Below are 23,561 nucleotides of genomic sequence, written 5' to 3'. Positions count from 1 at the left end.
GGAGGCCACCTGAGCTCCTCCTTCTAGAAGGGGACTCCCCTAGAGCAATGTAAACACAGTGGAGATACAACCAATGTGTTTCACTGTTTCACCAACAGTACTCATGTTTTGTTTTGTTTTGTTTTGAAGATTTTATTTATTTGTCAGAGAGAGGGGGAGAGCGTGCGCATGAGTGCACAAGCAGGGGGAGAGGCAGAGGGAGAGGGAGAAGCAGTCTCCCCACTGAGCAGGGAGCCTGACATGGGACTCATTCCCAGGGTCCTGGGATCATAACCTGAGCCGAAGGCAGGTGCTTAAATGACTGAGCCACCCAGGCATCCCAACAGTCCTCATGTTTAACTGAAGAGCCAAGTTGACCTCAAGTACCCATAATTGGACTTCATATAAAGAAGCAGTAAAACGTATGCATCATAACTAATATGAAAAGACATGGCAATATTGGGCTGAGAGACTGAGTAACCTGAGAACCAAATTCTTAAACAAGGAAATCCTTATAGGACTGCTCTTACAGTTCTGAGGGTAGTATTTACCCATTCGCTTCACAGCATGAAACCTCTCCCAGATGTAAACCATCAAGGTTTAAGATCTACCTGCCGATGAATTACTGGCCTCAGTGGTTTATTTTAAGCTTCTGCTGTTAGCTTAATCTTACACAGACAACAGATTTGTTTTGACCCTGTAATTATTACCGCCTTTTGTCTAGGGAAAACATGGAAGGAATCGCATTTGCTCTTGGCCTTAGACAGTAACACAGAGAGTCTACTGGGGTCTGAAGTATGGCTTCATCAACAAGCGATGTATTCGGATACCCACCTTGGAAAACCCGATTAAATGTACTGTACTTAACAGCAGAACATCATTAAGGAATGCCTTGTAAAACTAAAGATCTAATAAAATGATTAAGTGCAAAAAAGATATTAACATTACCTTATTTTTTAAGCTCATACTTACCTATATATTGAAAAATGCCAGAAGATACACCAGAATTTTATGAGGCTGTTAAGAAACATATAGCACAGTAGGACACAGAGGAAAAATGAAGGAAAAAGGCAGAAATGGGCAATTTTCTCCTCACCTTTCATATGCTTCCCCCCTCACTTTGTGTGATTATTACTCCATGTGAATTTTTTTATAATAAGCATATTTTATCATAAAAGCTAACATAAAACATTAAAACACTAATAGATATTAATTATTAAAGTCAGTGGAGTCAAATATTTAATCAGATAAAGATGTTCAAAACAGATAAAGAAACCAAGAAAGATGCTCCGGGGAGAGAAACTGAGGGCTTCAGAGGGGAGGGAGGTGGGGGATTGGGATAGGCCGGTGATGGGTAGTAAGGAGGGCACGTATTGCGTGGTGCACTGGGTGCTATACGCAAACAATGAATCATGGAACATTGCATCGAAAACTAATGATGTACTGTATGGTGACTAACATATAACAACAACAACAAAAAAAGAGTGGAATGGCTGCCACCACACACACACACACACACACACACACACACACACAGATGTTCAAAACAGATAAACCAAGAGAGGATAAATTGGATCAACAATTAAAGTATTTCTAATCATTTTTATTCCTGAATACCTAATGCTTGCAGAGGCACTTCATTCCTTTTAATTTTACTAAGAAAAAAACAACAACACAGAAATCAATGGCTTAACTGATGCTTTTATATGGTTATTGTGAACACAGTCCCTTTGCTACTGGAAAGTTCTTCATGGGACCATAATGGTGTGTTCCTAGGACTGGAAATTAAAGCTGAAGAATGAACTCCTGAATGGTACTCCTTTGTTCTGACACTTACGTTAAAGGATTCATTGTCCGGGAGAAAGCTCCCAGGGCACTCACAGGTATGTAGTGTCCTCTCTCAGTTCCAGCCTGGCCTCTTCTGTTCCTAAAGGAAAGGCTGGGAAAGAAGGTGAGTCCCACAAGCTTGCAAAACACCTTCAAAGTAATGAGAGCAGTTTCCCAGGCCACAGAAACAGCTACTCGTCAAAGCAAGTTCTTCTCTCTGAACTCTCAACCAGACCGGGATGAATATTCAGCTTTAATATGTTTGTCACGAGATTATTCTGCATTGAACAAAATGAGCTGCTCTTCTTTACATTTGATGAAATTAAAGTGTTCTAAAGAAGTTTCAAGGAGTTGACCAAAAAAAAAAACAAACAAAAAAAACACACAAACAACAAAACCCTCCCCCACAAAACCTATATTAGAAGACACAGATCATCTTAATAAAAATCTAGACAACGGATTGCCAGGAGGGGTTATGCTACACAAGTATTTACTTGCCGACATAGTAAGGTTAACTGCAAAGTAAGGTAATCGCAAAGCACAAATGTATCGGGTACTAGAAACACGTGACATTTTACTATAGAAATTGCTGCCAAATGTTTCCAGTAATAATTATGAATACTAGAGAATACGTGGTATCTCATTAAAAATTTTTAATAGGATTGTGGTTTGTGTGGCTTATTAGGTGTGCAGACGTCATGGGGAAGAAAAAGATGAGGCTGGACAGGCAGACAGTTTACCGTTCAGGACGGCATGAAAGGTCAGGCTAAGAACTTCAGCCCTTAACCTTTTTGGGTGGGATGTGGTGGGAAGATGGAGAGGGCGGGGGACTGCAGCTTTCTTGGCATTTGCCCCCGGGGCTTGATCAAGCTGTGGCAGTGTGCATAACCGACCAGCCAGCGACCAGCAGGGAAGAGTTTGAAATCGAGTCTGAAATCAGAGAAGAGCTTAAGAGGTTAGTGCACTTGCCAGGGCTAGCGGCCGTGGGGATTTTCACTGGGCAAGGAAATCATTACTGAGGCCAGGCTAGAATATAGAAACTACACATTAATATAGATAGCTCAAAATATAAATTATTGTATTTTAGAAAATAAAATAAGTATCAATAAGGCAGGGCCATTAACTAGTCAGGAAGAGAAAATACCAAATAGACACAGTTAAAATACAAAACATAAGAATATGTTTGTAGCTATAATATAACTTGGGTTCTTCTAGCACAACTCCATAGAGAAAGTGACCTTTATATTAATTATCTACAGTAGCTGGGAATTATTATAAAGCTAACATAAGTCTACCCAAAGGAATAAAAAAAAATAATGTTATGAGAGCAATAAATTATACTCAAAACTGTGGCTTCAGGTTCATTTTTACTTAGCCCAAAAGGACCAACTTTTCTCATTAACTCTAATGTAGTTATTAGAAAATTTAGCTTCAGGGGCGCCTGGGTGGCACAGCGGTTAAGCGTCTGCCTTCGGCTCAGGGCGTGATCCCAGTGTTCTGGGATCGAGCCCCACATCAGGCTCTTCCGCTATGAGCCTGCTTCTTCCTCTCCCACTCCCCCTGCTTGTGTTCCCTCTCTCGCTGGCTGTCTCTATCTCTGTCGAATAAATAAATAAAATCTTAAAAAAAAAAAAAAAGAAAAGAAAATTTAGCTTCAATATCTAGTGTTATTGTCTAAAAACCACGTAAATAAACCTGGTAAGTTGCTTACAAAATCGATACTGTAAAACAATAGCTTTTTGATGTAACAGGAAAAATGGGAAAAAAGATCCTTTAGCAATAAAAAGTAGTTGTGCATGGAGACGCGCACATACACACACTATTTCTATAAATAATCAAAAAGTGCTGATATTATGGAAAAAATTTTTAAATGAGGAACATCAAAGATTTGATAATATACATGTAGTTCTTCCCTGAATTAATATATTAATTGAATGGCATTCCCATCTAAATCCACATGTGATTATTTTAAAGAGGGATTTGGGAGAACTTCAAAAAAACAATTTAAATTAGCTTAGAGTAACTAAAAATAGCCAAAAATTCTGAACATAAACATGAGAGGACTACAGTTGAAGAACAGAAAACTCTGATTAATGGGGCAAAAAAAATGGGCAAAGTACTTGAATAGACCTTTCTCCAAAGAAAATACACAATGGCCAATGAACATGAAAAGACGTTCAACATCATTCATCATTAAGGAGATGCAAATCGAAACTACAGTAAGATACCACATCGCCCCCATTTGAATGGCCATTATAGAAACAAAACAGAAAATAACAAGTGTTGGCTAGGATGTGAACAACTTGGAACCCTGCACATTGCTGGTAGAAAGTAAAATGATGCAGTTGCTCTGGAAAATGGTATGGCCTTCCCCCCCACCCCAGAATAAAAATAGACTAGCATACGATCCACTAATTCCACTTCTGGGTATATACCCAAAATAAATGAAAGGAGGATCTTTGTACACCCATGTGCATATGGTATTTGCACACCTATGTCCATAATGCTATTCATAATATCCAAAGGGAGAAGCAACCCAAGTTGTCCACTGACAGGTGAATGCATAAACAAAATGTGGAACATATGTATTATGAAATATTATTCCATCCTAAGAAGGAAAGAAATTCTGACACATGCTACAACATGGATGAAACCTGAAGACGTTCCATGAGCCACTCATGAAAGGACTACTATTGTGTGATTCTTCTAATGTGAGGCACTAGAGTAGTCAAATTCAGAGACAGATGGTAGAATGGTGGTTGCCAGGGGGCTGGGTGGATGAAGAGTGGGAAGCTAGTGTTTCATGGATCAAGAGGTTCAGGTGGAGAAAATAAAAAGTTCTGGAAATGGGATGATGGTGACTCCTGTACAACGAAAGGAATCTATTTTATACCACTGAACCATGCGCTTAAAAAATGGTTAAAATGGTAAATTTTATATAACATATTTATCACATTTAAAAAAAGGAAGTTGTGGGGCGCCTGGGTGGCTCCGTCGTTAAGCGTCTGCCTTCGGCTCAGGGCGTGATCCCAGAGTGCTGGGATCGAGCCCCGCATCAGGCTCCTCCGCTGCTTTTGTTCCCTCTCTTGCTGGCTGTCCCCCCCCCTGTCAAAAAAAAAAAAAAAAACCTTTAAAAAAAAAAAAAAAAGGAAGTTGTGCTATTAGCTATTATAGGATATTAAAAAATAAAAATAGTCTATTATTGGCATAAAACTATATTGACAGATTAATAAACTGGTATATAAATATTAGAAATATAAGAATTTAGAATAGGATAAGGGAGATTTTCTCAGATAAGACATTCATTTGTGGTATTAAAATAACCAAATTCAAAAAATAAAATAACATTTGAGAAGCAGTATGTATGATGTAGTGATCAAAAGTGGACAATCCGGAGCCGGCCTGCCGAGGTTTTAAACCCAGCTCCAGCACACACTGGCTGTGAGCAGCTTACTTTGCCTCTCTGTGCCTATACTTCTCATATGAAACAATGCGCAAGATTATAGGGATATTTACCTTATGTCTCTTTTAAAGATTAAATAAGTTTTTATTTTTAAAATGCTTAGAATAATACCTGGCACATCGTAAGTGACCTAAGTATTAGCCACTAGTCTTACCATACACACACACACACACACACCACAAAAAAATAAAATTGGATTATAAAGGGTTTAGAACAAAACCATACAAATTAACCATAACTCTTTCAATAGAGAAGGTCTTCAGCATGAAAACACAGGAAAAATTAAAGGAAAACATGTATTTGACCAGATAAGAATGGAAAAATAAAAAAATCCCCCCCCAAAAAAATAAAAAGGCAAATAATAAAACACAAGACAAAGGACAATGAACAATATCAAATCAACAAAGAATCATATGCCTCAAAATGTAAGGGAGCGAAAGCTCTAACAGTAAATAAAAATAGTCAATACGATTTTTAAAAATGTTTAAACTTATTGTGTCTAGCGTCTTTCCTGGCTCCCTAGCTGTCATCCCTAATCCCCATTTCCATTGCTCACATGCTATAGGAAGATTTAAAAAGCCTAATACTTGCATTCCCAATCTTTCTTCAAGTTGGAGTGACCAGGCAACTTGGTCTGCGTCAATAAGACTTAAAGACACGAGTGCTAGGGGGTAAGATGCTGAATAGGACGTTTCCTCCCCGATAAAGACAGACACCCATGCCAGGAGAAGGCCTCATCTCTGGGATGCTGTCCCTCACCTTCAGCCTCTTACACAGTAGCAGGAGGATTTGGCACTTGGAACTCCTAGCAACCACATTTCAACTGAAAAGTCACTGTCAAAACAACATGCTGAGTCAGGAAGAGTGGACAGACAGAAAGATGACATTATTGAATCACCAAACCTAGACCTACCACCTCTAGACTTCCTATTAAACAAACACACAACCACTGGTTTAAACCCAATGGCATTCTTAACTACCATGTTCTCTCTCAGCATCTGATGCAATTGATTCCTCCTTCCTCCTTGAAAGGTTTTCTTTACTTGGCTTCCAGAACAACACTCTTGACTGACTTCCCTCCTGCCTCCCTGGCTGTTTCTTTTTGGTCTCCTGTGTGTTTCTTCCTCATCTCCCTAGCCCTGTAAAATTTAGGAGTACCCCAGGGGTATTTTAGAGTACTCTAGGGAGTTCCCCAGTGGTGCCCTTGACCTGTTGTCTTCTGCATACTCTCTTGGTGGTCTTATCCAGTCTAGTGGCTTTAAATACCATCTAAATATTGATGAATCCCAAATCTGTATCCATAGACCAGACTTCTATGGACTCTAGACTTGTGTCTCCTACTTTCCACTCAACATCTTCACTTACAAGTTATTCATTTCAACTTAATATCTCTATAGCTTAGTTCCTGATATCCATCTTCTAACATCTGTGCCACGACCATCTATCCCCATCTCAGTGGAAGGCAACATTATCCCTCCATTGTTCACCCACAAAGTGCATAGAGTCATCTCTGACTCTGCATCTAAGCAAATCCTGTCAACCTCACTTTTAACACGCCTATCTAGAACCTGACTTCTCTTCACTACCACAACCCCAGCCCAAGAAGTCACAATCTCTCGCCATGATTATAGCAATGCTTCCTCACCGGTCTCCCTGAACCAGCCCTCACCCCCATTCAATGTATTCTCTACAAAGGTATCCAAGCAACCCTGTCAAAAATTTAGTTAAATGTTAACAAAGTTAACCTTTTTAAAATTTAGTCTTAACTTTAGTTAAAAGCCAAAAATCCTTAGGATTTTCAAGACTGTACATGATCTGGTTCTCTGCTACCTGTGAAACCTCACTGTTTGAACTTTTCCTCACCTCAGTCCTTGCTTTCCTAGAGCACAGCAGTAAAGCCCCACCTCAGGGTCGTTTCACTTGCTCTCCTCCACTCTGCCTGGCACGGTTTTCCCCCAGACACTCCTGTGACTGACGCCCTCTTGCCTTTACTCAAAAGCTGCCTTTCCCTGGTCCCACTAACCAAAATTTCTCTCTTTCTCTCTCTCCCAAAACAACCCCCAACATTTCATATTCCCCCTTCTCTGCATTAGTATTTTCCCCTCTTTAGTACTTTAAATGATCAAGCATCCTATTATATACTTCTACTTCTGTATTACCGGTCTCTCCCACCAGATTGTAACTTGAAGGAGGGCATGTTTAGATCTTGTATCCACTTCTGTACCTCGGCACTTTGATCCCCGAGTCTATACTTATTCAATAAAGATTTGAGTGCCAAGCATATGCCGATTAAAATAAGATACCGTTTTGCACTTTCTGCAACATTAAATATTTGGGAAGAGTGTTAGTAATGTCAAAATACTGGCAAGGCTGTTGGAAAACACCTTTGCACACTCAGAGGAGGAGCTCCGACTTGAATGCTGTTTCTGAAGGGCAATTTGGCAACATGTATCAAAAGTCTTAAAAATGCTCACACCCTCTGATTCCATCTAAAGGAATGTATCCAAGGAATTTATCTGACCAGCTCTCATATTTAAGTACAAAGCTCTTCAGTGTAGAATTTTCACACACTATAAAAACAAAACAAAGGGGCGCCTGGGTGGCGCGGTCAGTTGAGTCTGACTCTTGGTTTTGGCTCAGGTCGTGATCTCAGGATCGGGAGATCGAGCCCTGCGTCAGGCTCTGTGCTCAGCATGGAGTCAGCTTGAGATTCTCTCTCCTTCTGCCCTTCCCACTCACACTTAACTCTCTTGCTCTCTAAAAGAAATCTTAAAACACACCACACACACACACACACACACACACACACACACACACACAACCTAATGTTCAAAGAAGTCTGAAGAAATATATGGCAGCACGTTTTGATGATGAAATATTATAAGGTCATTGAAAATCATATAAAGAATAAGAACGTAAGAATCTAGGAAAGTAGGCACCACACCTTTTAAATGAAACAGGAAATTCAATCAACTCATTAAGTGCCTGTTAGGTGTGGGGTTTCTGAAACAGTAGGAACTGTTTGTCTCCATTAAATATATTTAAGCACACATACATGAGAAAATGCAAAAAGAAAAGGCATTGAATAGTTATTAATTATGAAGTTAAAAACTATTTGACATTGATGAGATTAGGGGAATTTTTTTTTCTTTCCTACTTTTTACTGAAATGGTCATATTTTCAAAATAGCCTCCTGGGGGCAGGCAGCACCTGGGTGGCGCCGTCAGTTAACTGTCCTACTGTTGGTTTTGGCTCAGGTCAGGATCTCGAGGTCCTGGGATCAAGCTCCAGGTGGGGTTCCACACTCAGCAGGGAGTCTGCTTGGGACTCTCTCTCCCCCTTTCTCTTTGCCCCTCCCCCACGCTTTCCCACACTCGCATATGTACGCTCTTTCAAAAATAAATAAATTAAATCTTTTTTTAAAAAATAGCCTACTGGAAAGGGGGCAGCAGAAACCTGATGCGCCTTCCAAATTAACTGGTTAATTTCAAGATCCCAGAGGGGTAAAATAAGGTTTACCTTGCCTGAGACCATGCCTCTCCCTTTCCTTTCCTGACACTGACAGACCTGGCTCTGTCTGGACTTCATCTGCCCCTTGACTGCCAGAACACCAATGGATTGGGTCCTAATGCCCACCACCCTCTTCTGTATTTCCAATTACCTTTACTGACTCACTCTTCAATCTCTATATTCCATACTCTGAACCCTAACTGTCCCTTCATTCCTACTTCCTAGTGTATCAGCTAAGTCCTAAAAATTATTTCAACCCAGATGTATCCTTCTTAGTTGTAGTTCTGCGGTTTTGATGGAAAAAATTAAAATAGCAGAAAGCATCAACACTAAACCAAGACTGGTACTGACATTTGTAAGGGTGTACCTTGGTCATACTATAGAATTACCTATATTCTAGCAAAAAAGAGTTTCAGCAAACTTTGGTATTGGTAATCTTACCCTCTTCTGAGATCCTACAGTTTTTTTTTTCTTTAAAGTATCCTAAGGACACCTGTGATGAGGGATGAACTCATTACCTCTCCTAGTTGAGGGTAATGGCTGAGGGCAAGCACCATGTCTTACTCATCCCACAATTCCTCTGGGTCCTCAGTATGTCTTGCACAGTATACACTCCCAAACTGTCACGTGCATGAATTATCTTCCAGAACACAGAATTTCGGTAACCCTCTACATTCATGTACCGCCAGATGTGACTTTGAGAATCCACATCCTTGAGTTCGCCAAGACGAGGTTGTATTCGGAGGGCACAAGAAACAACTCCGTGTAACCAGCACCATTTGCTTAAACTCAAGAGGAAATGTGGAAATAAAGTCACAGTAGTACAGGTGAGTCACAACAAAAACACAGCAAGTATTAAGAGGGTGGTAATTTGACAGAGAAACAAGAACATCCCATAAAGCAAGGTTCTCACAAGGACTTGAATTGCACAGAAGCCCAGTGTTCGTGGTGATACTGTCCGTACCTGCCTCTGCAAGTGTGTTTGAAAGATGTGTCCTGCTTCATGTGGAGACAAAATTAACTTCCACAGTCACGGGCCTGGGAACACGTGTCCCGCAACTAAAGGTATAATAAATTCAAGACTTAGAAGGGTTGCATCCTTTCCCCAGCTACCACACAAAGATGAACAAGGGTCTTCATAGGTTGTCAACAGATTCATTTATCTGGTGGTGAAGGAGCTCCCCTCGAACTCACAGGGCTCCTAAGCACGGTGGGAAAAGGCACCTGGTGAGCGTCCGGGCTCATGAGAAGCCAAAGTTCAGCAGCAGAGCTACTCTGAGCAATGAGGTCACTGAGACTCAAAACTGATCATCGTTTTAAGTTTATGTCCTTCTCTAAGGTTCCAAAAATAAGCAAATGAACGGATTTTGCACAAACTTACTTCAGAGACACCACCTAGCCTCAGAAAAGTGAGCTGGCAGATACAAAGGAAGAAGCTGCCCAGCCCATTACCCACAGCCGCTACTCTGACAACTGACACTCAAAATTCCTTATCCCACCTCCGAATGGGTCCCTACGGACACACTCCTGCGTCTCCTTTATTTCTCAGACTTCCTTGCCTGTGCAATGGGTGCATTCTGCTGTGTCCGTGAGCTAATCGCCAGCCATCCCCGCTGCTTTGATCTTTATCAGCTCTTTTCCTACAGGCTTCCTTACCCTCTACACATTCTGACTGTCTTAAACCTCAAACAACCACACACCCTTTGAGGGGCTTCTTGGTCTCTTCAAATTCAGCATGCCCCCAACTACACCCATCCGTCTCCTCCTGAGAACCTCTGCTTACTACTCTATTTCTCTGTCTTGCTTCATGGCCACCCAACAAGCAAACTGAGGAGACACGTGAGACTGTTCGCCGCCAACAGAAGCTGACCAGACGCTCTTCCTCCAAAACATTTTTAGTATTTTCACTCTGCTTCCTCTTCCCACATACTGGTACAACTCTTACAAGTCTGTATCTCGACTGCAAAAGAGCAGATCTACCTCAACCACCGTGGGGGCCCATCCAGCACTTACCCCAACACTGGGTCTGCTCGAGGCATGCCGACCTGCCCTCAGTGTTTCCACATGCACCATACCCTGTCATAACTCTCCATTTGCACCCTTGGGAATGCCAGCAACTCTCCAGGTCTGGCAAACTTCTACAGGCACATTCCAAGGCCAGTTCAAATGTCATCGCTCTTCTCCAGTCTGCCCTTAGGCCCAGTCAGGGGTGTTCTCTGCGCTCTGGACACAGTACTTCACAGAAGTCTCCATTCAAATCAGGCCAGACAACATTTTTAAACACCTGTTGTGTAACAGGTACACTGTGCTGAGACCCGAAAAACATAAAAATAACCAAGACCTGGACTCTCTTTATGGACCTCACAATTCAGGAGACAGACATGCACAAAAATAATCAGAGTACAGCATAATAAACGCAAAATGTCACAGAGGCCAGGACAGGTTAGCTGCAGTTTGAAGAATGAAGAATTTACATTCAAATGATGTGCTTCACCACCCCTTTCCAGCTCAGCCTCCAACGAGTGAGATCACGACAAGGGCCTATTATTTCATCATGTTTACATTCTCTGAATCTAGTGGAGTGCCTGGCCCATAGCTGGCTCTCAAAACTTTTCTTGAATTCATAAAGTAAGAGAAAAGTGCACAGTGACCTATGAAGCCTCATGCATGGGTCATTCTATAAAATAATCTTCTCCAGAATTACTTGCCAAGTGAGAACTGAGTGGAATGCCTGGGAAATGATCGAGAACACACAGTGGTCATGTCAGGAAGGAGTAAAAGAGAAGACACTTGTCTCCCAGGTGCCTGTAAGACCCCACTTGGTTGGCCTCATCCCTACTCCCTGGTCCCCCACCGCACACACCAGGCAGCTCCCTGTCCCTCAAGCACCCCCCTCCACGCTGCCTCACCTCCATCGTTGCACTCACGGTTTGCTCTGCCTGGGAAGGCCTGTCATCTGATGTCCTAATGGCTCCCTCCTTCTGAGCCTTCAGGCACTGGCTCATTTCTCACCTGCTCAGCGAGGCCTTTCTCAACCACCTGATATTAAGATCTAACTCCCTTCACCGCCTTTCTTCCTCAGCATTTATCATCTTACATTCTAAACATTTTATTTACTTAATTTTCTGATGTGCCTGGCTAGAATTCAAGCTCCGCGAGGGCAAGCGTGTGTCTGTTTTGTACCTGTCTTCATTCCCAGAACAGGCAGGCACTCACTAGACACTTGTTAGGTGAGGAAGTCAGTGTGTTGGGCTCCTGGGTATATTTATAGAGGCTAAGAGCATAGAGACTGCCTGTTCTGTTTTCTGTCTCCACCAATTATGAACTGTGTCACTTTGTGCGAGTTACTGAAGGTTTCAAAACTTCAAATTCCTCATCTGCAGAAATGGAATGAGTATACCCGTCTATGCACCTCATGAGTTGTGAGAGGAAATGAAATAAGGCATTTAAAAATCTTAGAACAGAGCATAGCACATCATCAGTGCTCAAAAACACTCCTATGACTATTATCGTTATGCCAACAAAACTTGAGATACCTTCTTTAAAAAGTGTTTTAATTAAATGCAAATATAGGAGCATCAAAACCAACACATTAAAGTTAGCTTTTAGAATAAGTTATTGGGGATAATTTCTAGTTTTTAAGAATTTATAGCAAGTATCCTTCTCATAATTCTGCTAGCTATTTCTCTCAAACTCTCACCTAGAAAAGACTAAAAGGATGTAACAGTGAATTGAAATGATTTTAAATTCCCTTTAACACTAAATAGACAAAATTCGTTTACAAAAAACAACTATGGAAAAAACAGCTTAGCAAGAAAGCTCAGCAACCTATAATGCTAGACAAGTCATTACAAGTTTGGGATGTACTCCTGGTTTGAGAGGCATTTATTTTATTAACCCACAGTAAACTGAATTAAAGCAAAGGTTTATCCTTTTGAAATGTTATTTTTCTTTCTCCAGAAGAAAAACGAAAGACTATTTCTTTCATGAGGCCTTTCTTCAGGTTCTGGTATAATCAGACCAACCCCTGAACATTCTTCTTTTTCCCCAGAGTCCTAAAGCACTTCGGGGCCTCTTCCACACCCTTTACACACCCTTTTTGTGCGGCTCTGTGGTTGCGCCATAAACGTGCATTGCCCTCCCCAGGTAGGTTACACGATCCGCAGGGCAGGGAGTGTATTCTGCCTACTTCCGGAATCCTACCTTGCTCAGCCTGGTCACCGGAAGGGCAATTACAGCTTTGCACGAAGGAAAACACACGTTTATAATCTAAAACCTGATAAGAACTGGTATCGCCTTCAGAAGAGGGTGGCAGATAGGTCTGAAGAGGCCTGAGTGAATCATGAAGTATTTAACTATGCAGTGATTTACTCAGCAGAATTTGCAGTAACCATGTAACAACATCTTTTAAATGATGGTAAATTGACAGAGAACTTTAAGCCAAGGGCCTGAAAAGAGAAACAACAATTTCTAAACCACTCAGCTGAGTGTGAGAATTTTAATTTTTCAAAACTCATAGTCATACTAAGAGTAGGGTTTGTTTGGTTTTTTTTTAAGATTTATTTGAGAGAGAGAGAGCGAGCGCCCACGCACAGGCAGAGGGGAGGGGCAGAGAGAGAGGCCGGGGGAGAAGCAGACTCCACGCTGGGCAGGGAGCCTGACGCGGGGCTCCATCCCAGGACCCCGAGATCATGACCTGAGCTGAAGGCAGACACTTAACCGACTGAGCCACCCAAGTGCCCCAAGAGTAGTTCTTCAGACCGATAATGAGAAGGCTAAGGGAATGGGCTCCAGAGCCCTGCCGCCTGGTCGGAATCCTACCTTTGCCACTTGCTAGCCACGTAACCTTGACAAATTACTTAATTTCTATGTAATGTTTTCCTGTAAAATGAGGATAAGCCTTAGAAAACTACTGTGAGGATTAAATGCGCTTATGCAATGATTAAGACGGAGCCTAAAACTTGGTAAGCATTTTGTAAGGGTGCGCTGCTATCACTGGCATTATAATTACTATTATCCTACTTTTCCTCACCAGCGCATCTTATTTAATTGGAGTGGTTAAAACACACACATACTCTAAACAAAGATACTTTGAATCTGGTTTGTTGTCATCAGTCATAATCTGATTTCATACAAATTTCCTGGTTTTTTTTAAAGTTATTTTTCCAGTTTTATTGAGGTCTGTTTGGCATACCCGCTGTGTAAGTTTAAGGAGTACAGCACAATGGCTTGACTTATATATACTGTGCAGTGGTGGCCGAAGTTTAATCGGCATCCATCATCTCATATAGGCACAATAAAGAGCAAAAACATTTTTTTCCTCGGGATGAGGACTGTGAGGACTTACTCTCTTAACTGTCATAGAGATCATACAGCAGCGGTAGCTATGGTCATGCTGTACATTACCATTTCCAGATTTTGATAAGGACAATGCAAGAGCTCCACTGGGCTGATTCACAATTCTTTCTCAGACTCAGGGCGAAGCTTCAAGAAAAGGGCTATTTCAAGTCCAGATCTGGTTTTCTACTTCGTTCTCTGAAAGGATTTATTGAAAACCCCAGTCCGCTGGAACANCTGCTCACCTTTCAGGAGAGTAGCTTGGTATACAGAGTACAGAGGATGTCCATTTGGTTTCAATTTTCTAATGCACAAACACCGCATTGTACGGTAAATGGCAACACACTCTCCGGGATCGGAGGGCACATTGTTTTTGCTCCTTGATCTTCTGCTCTACTTTTAACTCTGTGGTGACTGAATTTCCTGTCCCCCACAACAAACACTTTTCCATTTACTGTGAGCATCCAAACAAGCTAGTTGCTGTTTTTTGTTTTTTTGTGTGTTTTTTTTTTTAATACAGCATAGTCAAGTTAGTCTTCCAGCAGTTCAAATAAAAACTCAAATGTGAATCCATGAAGATTCTGGTTAATTTTTTTTTCCATTTCTATACAGAAGACCACCAGGTAAAAGAAAACTTAGTTTTTAACTCAGATTGAAAACTCTGAACACATAACTTGGTTATCAAGTTTCTTTATACAGGTTAATAAAAGCTCAATAAATGTCCTTGTCTTTTCATGAAGAGTAAACAGACGTACTTTTCTCTTAAGGCAGGATATTCTATAGTACACGGAAAAGGGACTTTAAAAATGCTTAACTCTTTGGTGGAACTGATCAACTACATAAAAGAATCACATTTTTGAAAATACAGTCGCCCCTCCCAACCTCCCATCCGCAGGGGATACGTTTCAAGGCCTCCAGTGGATGCCTGAAACTACAGATCGTACCAAACCCTATGTGTACCGCTTTTTTCCTATACATATATACCTATGATCGAGTTTAATTTATAGATGAGGCACAGAAAGAGGTCAACAATAAGACAATTATAACAATACACTATAATAAAAGTTATATGAACGTGGTCTGTCTCAAAATACCTTCACCCCTCTTCCTACGACGATGTGAGGTGATAAAATGCCTACACTCAGAGGAGATGGATTGAGGTGAATGATCTAGGCATTACGATCTAGTGTGAGGCTACTCCTGACTTTGTAACAATGCATCGGAAGGAGGACCATCCGCCCCTGTACCACGACTGACAACAGCTAAGTGAAATCGTTGAGAACAGAGCCCCAGGGAGCCGGGGACCACTGCACCCCCTGGGTACAGGCCTAGTCTCCTGAGAGCATGCGCCCTTCAGGTTTTCTGGGTTTTGAGCATCCTGCGGTCCAGAGAATCTGACTAGCAGTAGCCACTGCTCAGAAAGGTAGGCAAGCCCCCAACCTGCCCCTGGAAAGATAAGGACTGTAAAAGTTCACAGGTCCTTACATTCTCAAACCCTCACATTTCACAACGCAAGGCTGCGGCCCAGGGTGGGTAAACAAGCAGCCCAGGGTGCGCAGCTCATTGGTGCCGGAGCATTACCAGAATGCAGGGCTCCTAACCCAGACGCCATGGTGCCCGCGGCCATAGCTCTATGGCACCACCGAGCCGCAGGTGCTCCTAACACCCCAACAGGAAGGGAGCGCCCCATCATCCGGCAACTACCACGCCCCTTACCCTGTTGTCAACACTGAGAACCAAAGCTTTGATCGCACTTATGCCTCAACTCCCTAACTGTGGCAATATCTAAAGCCAGGATCATTGCTCCTCTTCTGGTTTTCTCCCCAATGAAGACGACTTGGAGCGAATTCTTTCTTCCCACTCAGCTCCTCCAGGGATGGGAATGGAATGTGCTGCAGATCCCTCTTTCTCCACCCATACCGCGTCCTGGCTTTGCTCCTCAGAACCTCAGGATCTTAATGCTAGGCCTGAATCTAAATAAATCATCCCTGAAACACGTCTGCTCATGATAGGCTTCTCAGGCAGGAGGCCTCAAAAGAGAATTAGAAAATAAAACCCGAAACTATCAAGGTGTAGAGAAGTAACCAGATCCTCTGGGATCTGCTTGGTTTTGTTAGTTGCGGCTAAATGTTCTCACATGTGTTGACACATCACTCTAGAGATACTTTTTTTTTTTCCAGACCATTCAACGGTAGTCACTATTTTTATAAGGGAACTTACTTCTAAATTGATTGGGCATGCCTTTAATTTGCACAAGGTTGTACCTGTTAAAATAAAGGGTGTTCCCCACAGACTGTTCTCAGTCGACTGGAATGGCTAGCAGTGTTTTTGTCTTAGTCTCTGCGAAACAGGCTGACTTTTCCATTTCCTGTTCTGATCTGTAACCCAGAGAGGTCTGTCCATCTGCCAAATTTTTAGTAAGACACTTAACAGCTACTCTTAGAGCACTCAAATTTCATAAACCTAACAGGACTTTGAAACTACTACTTCTAAAATATAAACCAACAAAAATAAAAGTTCATCTTAGCAAAGTTGAACTTCTTAGTCAGTCTTACATCCCTGAAAAGTTATAATACATCTTTCAGTAAAACTCAAGGAAAAACTAATCTCCTTCCACACTGTGAGGGCCCACCATGAGTCTAGTACATAACGCTTGAGTATTATTAAGTACTTAAACATTTTTAAAAATTCTAATTTTGAAATTATTTGTATATAACAGACACCCATTGTTTATTTTTCTTAAGAACTTAGAAGTTGCTTTATGCACCTATCTTTGTCCAACCAGCCTTTATGTTACTCAAAGATCAGAGCTGTGTCTGTGACTTCTTTTTCTACCTTTCCTATGTAACATGCTGATCCACAAAAACCTAAATGTTGTAGTGACGAATGTGTTAGTTTTACAACCAAAACCTGTCTTTCTGCTTTCTGACCTAACTTGACATCCAAATAATTCACAAACTGCTGTACGGCACAACTGATTTCTTTTACTCTTACCAGAACTGGACACACGCCTGATCCTCTGTGGAGATACGGCCCGATCAGAATTGAGATTTCTACTGTCACTATTCCGCCTCAAACAGGAAACAGAAGGCCCCGCTTTGGCTTTTGAACCAGGTGTTTTCCTCAAATTGGAGGAGTCAGGCTTGGATACATTCCTACCTGATGTGGCTGCAGTTTTTGAAGCAGAGCCCTGCGAAAAAATAGTTGAGATTTTAATCCAGATCACACCTTCCTCATACCACTTCCGGTAGCGCTATGTCAATGCAACAATTTCTGTCTATGCAGATAGGCCAGATGGATATTTAATTTTCATTTTTAGTATGAAGGAATTAAACCTCTCCAAAGTTCACTCTTCAGTCCATCATGATCGGTCTTTTGTGTCCATCAGTGGAACTATTCCCAAGATGACCGGAGCCACAAGCTAATGTCAAGCTACAGCTTTCAATCTGTTCCCTGTAGCCCTTCCTACAGCATCTGATGCTGATGACGCCATCTTTCTTTGATTTCTCCAACACAGCACGTTCTTGGTTTTCCTTCTATCTGGTTATTCCTCCTCTGGATCCGTCTCAATGTTAGTTGTCCCAAGGGTCCTAAACTTGACCCTGGCCTTTCCTTACAATATGCTCTCCCTAGGTGATCTTGTCCACTGTTTCAGCCGCCACCTACACCCTGTTCTATCTGCAGTTGACGTGCCCTAGCCAGCACTCTCCTGCGTTTCCCATGCATTTAGCTTCTTTCTTTACCTGCCCGCTTGGCATCCTTCTGGCACCTCTACCTAGCAATGCCAAGAGTAATCACATTACTATTGTTTTTACAGCTCAACATATAGCCCTTACAGAATAATACTTTAAGTTCAAAATACATGTTTCCACTCATTTAATCTTCATAACCCCAGAAGTTATTCCTTTTATCATACCCCATTTTACAGAAGAATAGGAAGCAGTTTCTAACTTTAAACTCGTTTTACCCACCCATCTCAAAAGTTACCTCTTCCCGCATTCACCACAACACATCCAGGCACCCAACATAAACAATGAAAGCTATTTCTAGATGCTTCCTTTTTCACTTCCTAAACTCCTGACAGTCCTCTTTCCCTTTTGCATCCACCTTAGCACAAGTCTGCATCATTTCTTCCCTGGATTACTGAAACCACATTCTCAGGATTTCTGGCCTCACCAGCTTCCACTCCAATTCATGTTTCACTCCATTGCTTAGGTAATCTCCTTAAAGGCCAAACTAGGTTAGGCAGCCTTCCCTCTGTCTTCCAGATAAAGTCAACTCCCAACAAGGCACACCCAGCCCTTTTGGATCTAGCAACACCCGCTATCTCCTTCAGCTTATTCCTTGATGTTCACAGTTCTACATTCCTGCGTCCCATCATACTCACTACTAGTTCCCCTAAATGAGAATATCTTCTCGTGCTTCATCTTTGTATAGGTTAGTTCCTCTATCTAGAATACCCTTCCCATTCATACTTGCCCTTGGAGCCCCAACTAGTGGCTAACGTGCTAGCTCCCCTAGCATCCGTCCTTGACAACGCTCCTCATTGCCGTCACGCCATCCCACCTTCCGCAGCACAATAGCTTATATACGCTCCCAACTTAATATTTAACACCCCCTTTTGGTCTTCTAATATTACCCACCACACCAGGGATGAGGTTTGACCAGTAGTATCTTTCCTTTCTGTAGCCCAACAATCACCATCATATATAGTACATGGTAGGCAGCCAATAAATATTCCCATTCTGCATACAGGAAACGAGACCCCGAGCTTTATTCAAAGAAGAATTCCAACACTATAAGCCAGTATTTGTATTCTCCCCTTTTACACAAAGAAAAACTGAGTCTCAGAGAGACTAGGTTATTTGCCCGATATCATTCTCCCAATGAATGATGGAGCTAATCTGAAAGTATATGTAACTCTAAAAACATACTCCTAACATCTATGCCACGTATTTCCCACTGGTACCCTTCTTTCTTTCATAAGTCACAAGTAGATAATTTCCAACATAGACATGTAAGGACCCATGCTACTGACAGTTGAAATCACACACCAGGTGAATTAAAAATTAAATAGAGCAAGATTTCCGGGGAAGATGGTAGAGTAGGAGGACCCTAGACTCACGTCATCCCACAGACCCTACTAGATAAATAACCCTCGCGTCAGGGCAAATAACCCAGAAAAGTACTAGAAGACTAGCACAGCAAACTCCACAACTGAATGTGAAGAAGAGATCACATTAAAGAGGGCAGGAAGGGCAGAGACATGGTGGAGAGCTAAACACAGAGATTCTGGATACAGAAGGGAGGGAGCTGTAAGCACACGAGAGGAGCAAGAAACAGACCAGCACACCAAGGAGCCTGCATGGGGAAGACTAATCCCCATAGCATTTGGCTTTGAAAATCAGAGGGGCTGATTTTGTGAGTTCTTACAACCAGCAGAACTTAAAGCCTGGAACATTAAGAATCAGCAGGCTGCTCAGGGAGAGACCAGAGGGCTATAGGAAGCTGAGTCCTCACCCTTAAAGAGAGAGCAGAACAGACGGCCTGAGGACATATAGCTTAGAAGCAGCAGTTTGAAATTTTTCTGGGATATACAAGAGGGAAAGTTAGTTACTAATCTCAGAGTTCCCTGAGGGACTTCTCCAGAAACAAAGGAGCTGGCAGGCACCATTTCCCTACCCCACCTCCAGCATAATCACAAAGCTGACTTCAGGAAACAGCCAACATTCACTACTAAACTTGCTTACACCATGCCCTGCCCCCTCCAGCTGGGCCTACCTCAGTCCTGCTGCTGTGGTTTCCTTCCTTCGGAAGCCCACCCAAACCTCGCCAAGACTACATCACCGACCTCCCTCAGAAGACACATGCACCTTGTTAAATCTGCACCCCTACCCAGATGCACTTCATGGAGCAGCCGTGGGCAGCGCCATTGTCCTCAATGGCTGAGTGTCCCCTGTGGAGAAGGAATGGCACCTACAGCTTGTGACACCAAGACCTCACTTTCCATACTTCCCAGAGCTACCCTGGCTGGCCTCCAGTCTCCACAGAGGCTACACGATCCCAGTGGAAGAGGACCCAAAGGAACAGCTTGCAGCACCCTGCCCCCACCTGCATGCACTTTATGAAGCAATGCAGGCAGGCCTGGTCTTGGAGGCAGCGGAGAGCTCCCCGTGAAGGGGACCAACATGACCTTGTTATTTAAAGTGTGGGCCCTGCCCACTGCTTTCAAGAGCAACAGATGTATCTGGCTTTCCAACACACAGAAACAGACCCAGAGAGTTAGGCAAAAATGAGACAACAGAGGATTATGTCTCATATGAAAAAACAGGGCAAAATCATAGCAAGAGACCTAAACAAAACAGAGATAAGTAATAGACCTGATAAAGAATTTAAAGTAATGATCATGAAGATACTCACTGGACTGGAGACAACACTGGACGACATCAGTGAGAGCCTTAACACAAAAAGAACTTATTAGAGGTGAAGAATACAATAACTGCAATTAAAAATACACTTGTGGAATAAAGAGCAGGCTAGAGGAAGCAGAGGATGAATTAATGACCTGAAAGACAGAGTTACCAAAGCTAATCAATCAACTGAGAGAAAAACAATTACGCAAAGTGAGAACAGACTTAGGGAACGCAGGGACTCCATCGAGTGTAATAACGTTCACAATATAGGGATCCCAGAAGAAAAGAAAAAAGAAGGCAGAAAATTTGAAGAAATAGGTAAAAACTTCCCTAATCTGGGGGAGGAAACAGATATCCAGACCTAGGAGGTACAGAGATTCCCACAAAAAAACATCAATCCAAGTAGACCCAAACCAAGATGCACAGTAATTAAAGTGGCAAAAAGTAGTGATAAAGAACATTTTTTTAAAGATTTGAGAAAGAGAGAGAGAGAGAGAGCAAGCAGGAGAGAGAGATCGAGAGAGAGATCGAGAGAGATCGAGAGATCGAGAGAGAGAGATCGAGAGAGAGAGATCAAGTGAGAGCAAGAGAGAGAGCATGAGAGAGAAAGAGCAAGAGAGAGAAAGAGAGCAAGAGAGAGAGAGATATCAAGAGATCGAGAGAGAGCGAGATCGAGAGAGAGGGCGGGGGAGGGGGAGAGACCGAGGGGGGGGTGTGGGGCTCGACCCCCGGGCCCCGAGATCATGACCCCACCCAAAGACAGATGCTTAGCCAACTGAGCCACCCAGGCATCCCAGTGATACACAATGTTAAAAGCAACAAGAGAAAAGACAGTTACACACCAGGTAAACCCCATATGGCTATCAGCAGATTTTTTTAGCAAAAACTTTGCAGGCCAGAAGGCAGTGGCATGATATATTCAAAGTGCTGAAAGGGAAAAATGTGCAGCCAAGAACATTCTATCCAGCAAAGCTATCATTCAGAATAGAAAGAGATAAAGAGCTTCTTAGACAAATAAAAAGTAAAGGGGTTCATGGCCACTAAACCAGTCCTACAAGAACCACTAAAATGAATTGAGTGGGGAAAAAAAGTGAGAATATGAAAAGTAGGAAACATAAAATAAGTAAAAAAATAAGTATTTCTTTAAAAAACAGTCAAGGGAGTCACAAAATAAAAGGCTGTAAAATATGACATCACATACCTAACACGTGGTGAGAGGAGTAAAGAGTGGGTTCGAACTTAAGCGATCATCAATTTCGTGTAGACTGCTATATGCGGATGTTACACAAACCTAATGTTTACCGCAAATCCAAACAAACCAGAAACAGATATACAAAGAATCCAAGTATATCACTAAAGAAACCCAGCAAACCATGGAAGAGAGGAAGTGAAATAGCAGGAAAAAACTACAAGAACAACCACAAAACAAATAACGAAATGGCAACAAATACAAATCTGTCAAAAGTAACTCTGAATGTAACTGGACCAAGCTCTCCAATTAAGATCCACAGAATGACCGAGTTGATTAAAAACACAACACCTATCTACATGCTGCCTACAAGAAACTCGTTTCAGATCTAAAGACACAGGCAGATGGAAAGTGAGGGGACGGAGAAACATTTATTATGCAAATGCAAGTCAAAAGAAAAAGCCAGAGTAGCAATCCTTTCATGGAAAAAAAAAAAAAAAAGACTTTAAAACAAAGACTGTTAAAGAGACAAAGGAGGACACTATATAATAAAAGCGACAATCCGACAAGAAGAAATAACAACTGTAAATATTTATGCACCCAACAAGGGAGCGCCCAAATACATAAAGCACTTAATAACCAACAAAGGAACTAATGGATACCAATACAATAATAGTAGGGGACTTTAACATCCCACTTACATCAATGGATAGATCATCCAAACAGAAAATCCATAAGGAAACAATGGCTTTGAATGACATAGTACAACAGATGGACTTAACACATATATATTCAGAACATTCCACCCTAAAACAGCAGACTACACATTCTTTTCAAGTGCACATGGAACATTCTCCAGAATAGATCACATTAGGCCAAAAAACAAGTCTCAACAAATTCAAAAAGAATGAAGTCATACCATCCATCTTGTGTGACCACAACACTATGAAACTAGAAATTAGCCATAAGAAAAAAATCTGGAAAGACCACAAACACATGGAAGTTAAATAACATGCTACTGAACAATGAATGGGTCAGCTAGGAAATCAAAGAAGAAATACATTACACGGAAACAAGTGAAAATGAACACACAATGGTCCAAAATCTTTGAGATGCAGCAAAAGCTGTTCAAATAGGGAAGTTTAAAGCAACACAGGCCTATCTCAAGAAGCAAGAAAAATTTCAAACAACCTCACAACCTAACCTTATACCTGAAAGAGCTGGAAAAAGAACACTAAATGAAACCCAAAACCAGCAGAAGGAAGGAAATAAAGATTAGGGCGTAAATAAATGATACAGAAACTAAAAAATCCAATAGAACTGATCAAGAGCTTTTTTTTTTTTTTTAATTTTTAAGCAGATTTTCCTTATTTGACTGAGAGAGCGCACAAGCAGGGGAGCGGCAGGCAGAGGGAGAAGCAGGCTCCCCCTGGCCAAGGAGCCCAATGCGGGACTCAATCCCAGGACCCTGGAATCATGACCCGAGCCAAAGACAGATGCTTTAACCGACTGAGCCACCCAGGTGCCCAAGAGATATTTCTTTAAAATGATCAAATTGACGAACCTCTAGACAGAGTCCTCAAAAAAGAGTGGAGTCAAATAGACAAAACCACTAATGAAAGAGGAGAAATAAAAACCAACACCACAGAAATACAGACTGTATTTCTGAATTATGTAAAACTATATGCCAATAAATTGGACAACCTAGAAGAAACATAAATTTCTAGAAACATATAACCTATCAAAACTGAAGCAGGAACTAGAAAATCTGAACACACCAATGACGAGCAAAGAAACTGAATCACTAATCAAAAAACTCCCAACAAAGTCCGGGACCAGACGG

General features: G+C 41.8%; 1 protein-coding gene across 1 annotated transcript in view; it reads right to left on the bottom strand.

Moving 5' to 3' along the window:
- The window catches only part of MTUS1 (microtubule associated scaffold protein 1), a 187,995-nt gene that overhangs the window by 83,907 nt on the left and 80,527 nt on the right, over positions 1–23,561 (bottom strand). The window contains exon 3 of the mRNA XM_040643308.1: positions 17,111–17,306. Within this exon, the coding sequence (XP_040499242.1) occupies positions 17,111–17,306 (196 nt within the window). The remainder of the gene's footprint in view (positions 1–17,110; positions 17,307–23,561) is intronic.

The sequence above is a fragment of the Ursus maritimus genome, unplaced genomic scaffold (assembly GCF_017311325.1).
Source record: "Ursus maritimus isolate PB19 unplaced genomic scaffold, ASM1731132v1 scaffold_28, whole genome shotgun sequence".
NCBI classification, from domain to species: Eukaryota; Metazoa; Chordata; class Mammalia; order Carnivora; family Ursidae; genus Ursus; species Ursus maritimus.
This window is presented reverse-complemented; position numbering and strand designations above follow the sequence as displayed.